The sequence below is a fragment of the Brugia malayi genome (assembly GCF_000002995.4).
Source record: "Brugia malayi strain FR3 genome assembly, contig: Bm_v4_ChrX_scaffold_001, whole genome shotgun sequence".
NCBI lineage: Eukaryota > Metazoa > Nematoda > Chromadorea > Rhabditida > Onchocercidae > Brugia > Brugia malayi.
The window spans coordinates 8,978,908-8,981,486 of NW_025062479.1; the positions used below are offsets into that span (position 1 = coordinate 8,978,908).

General features: G+C 34.1%; 1 protein-coding gene across 1 annotated transcript; it reads left to right on the forward strand.

Moving 5' to 3' along the window:
- Nucleotides 1–404: 404 nt before the first annotated feature.
- Bm17946 (Uncharacterized protein) lies at nt 405–1,625 on the forward strand (the record flags this gene model as incomplete). The annotated part of the gene is made up of 4 exons (XM_001898766.1): nt 405–454; nt 714–796; nt 1,017–1,126; nt 1,530–1,625. The coding sequence occupies 4 exons, from the start codon at nt 405–407 to the stop codon at nt 1,623–1,625; spliced, it is 339 nt and encodes a 112-aa protein (XP_001898801.1).
- Nucleotides 1,626–2,579: the final 954 nt, after the last annotated feature.

Sequence of the window (2,579 nt, forward strand, 5' to 3'; positions counted from 1 at the left end):
CCTGGAAGGCTATCTTTATGATAACCTGCTGATAATGCATTATTTTATCCTTATAATAAATTGCGGTATTCACATCAGTGATCCAATTCTGTACAACGAGACAGCAACACCGCCAAATCTACTACTACTACTAGTACTAGTAGTAGTGGCTGCTGAACGATGAGTACCAGCGGTTTCACAATCTTTACTATCATCAGATATCTTTTATTTCTTCAGTTTTTTCCTACTGCACCCTTCCCTAGTCATTTCCTAAACTATTTCAGTAACCACATCACGTGGTGACATATGCGTGAATGCTCTTATTACCTTCTTGGATTATTTTCATAAAGCTAATCTAAACTTGTTTGTACAATACTTCTTCATTTTACTAAATTTCTTATTCATAGTAAATAGCAGCAGCAATCATGACAAGTGCACCACCACCAATTTTAAATGCTGTGAGCGATAAACTCAGGTTTCATTTTCATCAGTCATGTGACTATTACGCCTACCTGTGAAAGGTATTAGATAGATGTAGTGTTATGGAGTTAAAATGATTTACGCTACAAGGTGTTGCAGAATGCATAAAGCTGTCGTTTCATCCTTTTACCTCAGCAGTACAAAAATGTGAGGGTCCCTCTTCATAATTATAATACCTTTTCTCATATCTCTTACCAGTGTAACTCTAGAACAAACAGATAAACGAATTATTATCTGATTTAGTATTTTTGTAGATATGCACAGGATGAAATTCTCCGGATGAGGATTACTGTATTCCATCAACAACGAGGTGTTTTCCGGAGCAGTATGCACGATGGTACATCCATCTATCACATTTTTTTTTCGTGGTCTAAGATTTCTCGAAGATAGCAAAATATAAATTTATCATGTGTTACTGTTGTCTGTATTTTGGTGATAGTAGCTACTAAGGAATTTGTTTTCTTTTTAAAAATTATGACTTAATTCATCCAAAAATTTTTACGAATTGCTCTCCAAAAACTCCCGGTAAGATTTCATTACGAGTCATTGTTTTGCAGTCAGCTTTCATTTGAACATCCACAAATGGATAAGTTGTATTAGGAAACGAATGAAGCGATGTTCGAAGTACGATCACATAGTTTTTGTTGCACGTTTAGATGAGGAAGTGGTAAGATTACAAGTTGTGAATATTTCAATACAGTTTTTTGAGATAGACAACTCATGATATATATGTTTAGCAGCTGTTCTAAATGAATGCGTTCTTATTATTGCAGAAGAAAAAAAAAATTCCCATATTTTGGAGTTTTTATTACAGTAATTAACGGTCTAACAATAGAAAAAAAAAGACATAGAAATTAGAAGCAATGTTCGGTGGAAAATCGGCATGTTGTTTCTATATATCCTCGATAGTATTTATTGCTCTATATGATATAATTGAATTGATAATACTCATAACAATAGTTGCATTGCTGAAATAGTTCACTGTATCACTACTTCATTTTGTCATTAGTATGAAAGCAAAGAAAGATTAATACACGTCGTTCCACATTTCATAAAATTCAGTTTTGCAGCATTCGTTTCCACAGCTGTTTACAAAAAGAATGGAAGAATCATTATTCTTCCTTCTGTCCGGAAAAGATAGCGACGAAGGAGCGCTACTGATGTGACAGAAATTGAAGAAGAGCACAGAGATCTTTTATTTGTAAAATCTTCTTTACCGAAAAAATTTGCTTTCGTATATTTATTCCCCAATGACCGACTAAACGAATAAAAAAGTTGAAGTACGGTTTGCTCAGAAATCTGTTACGTGCAACTAACAAATAGCATTATGATTTTTGATCCGTAGGCAAAATATATCAGAAGACTAATGTTAATTGCATTTTTGGCGAAAAAAATTAGTCATTTCACATTGCGGTTTTTCACAGTCTTGTTAGCCGGTAGTTCCAGTTTCTCGATACTGATAAGTAGGATGATTTCTCTTTCGTTTCTGAGGAAAACAGAGAATCCCGAATGGATAGTACATCGAGGAAGTGCCTGAGAAATCAAAGATGAAGTGTGGTAGGCAATGAAGCCATTTTACAAAAGAAAACTCATTATGCATGATCTCATTCAGCTTGTGCATTGGTTTATGAACTGTTCATTCACACCTAATGATGCAGTTGAACAGAGTAGGAAAGGTCAGTTAACAAAATAATTATCAATGATACGGAACTAAATACACTAGTATGCATTCTCATCGACATTTAACTGTTCTGATTTCCAGCAACGGTGATGTTTGGTCGAAGGTGGTAATGTCGAAAATCTGGATTTTGCTCCACGTTTTGTTACAGTGTACTGTATATCCTGAATATGTGCAGCACAGAGCAATCTCTTTTTGTACTATAGTTCCAAGAAGAATATTCAGAGAGGAGATGGAACTCATGCATACTGTAAGAACTTGGAGTGCTTCTGTTCTTTACAGTGTTGTTCGTTAAGTTGTCCGTCCTAGCATTTTTTAAAGATCATTAAAAAAGAATTTTGATCGGAATAATTTAAGTTTCTTTTCTTTTTTTAAAAAAAACCATTTATCCAGTTTAAATCAAATTTATATGGAGAACTTGGAGAATGCAGTTTTCAATGCA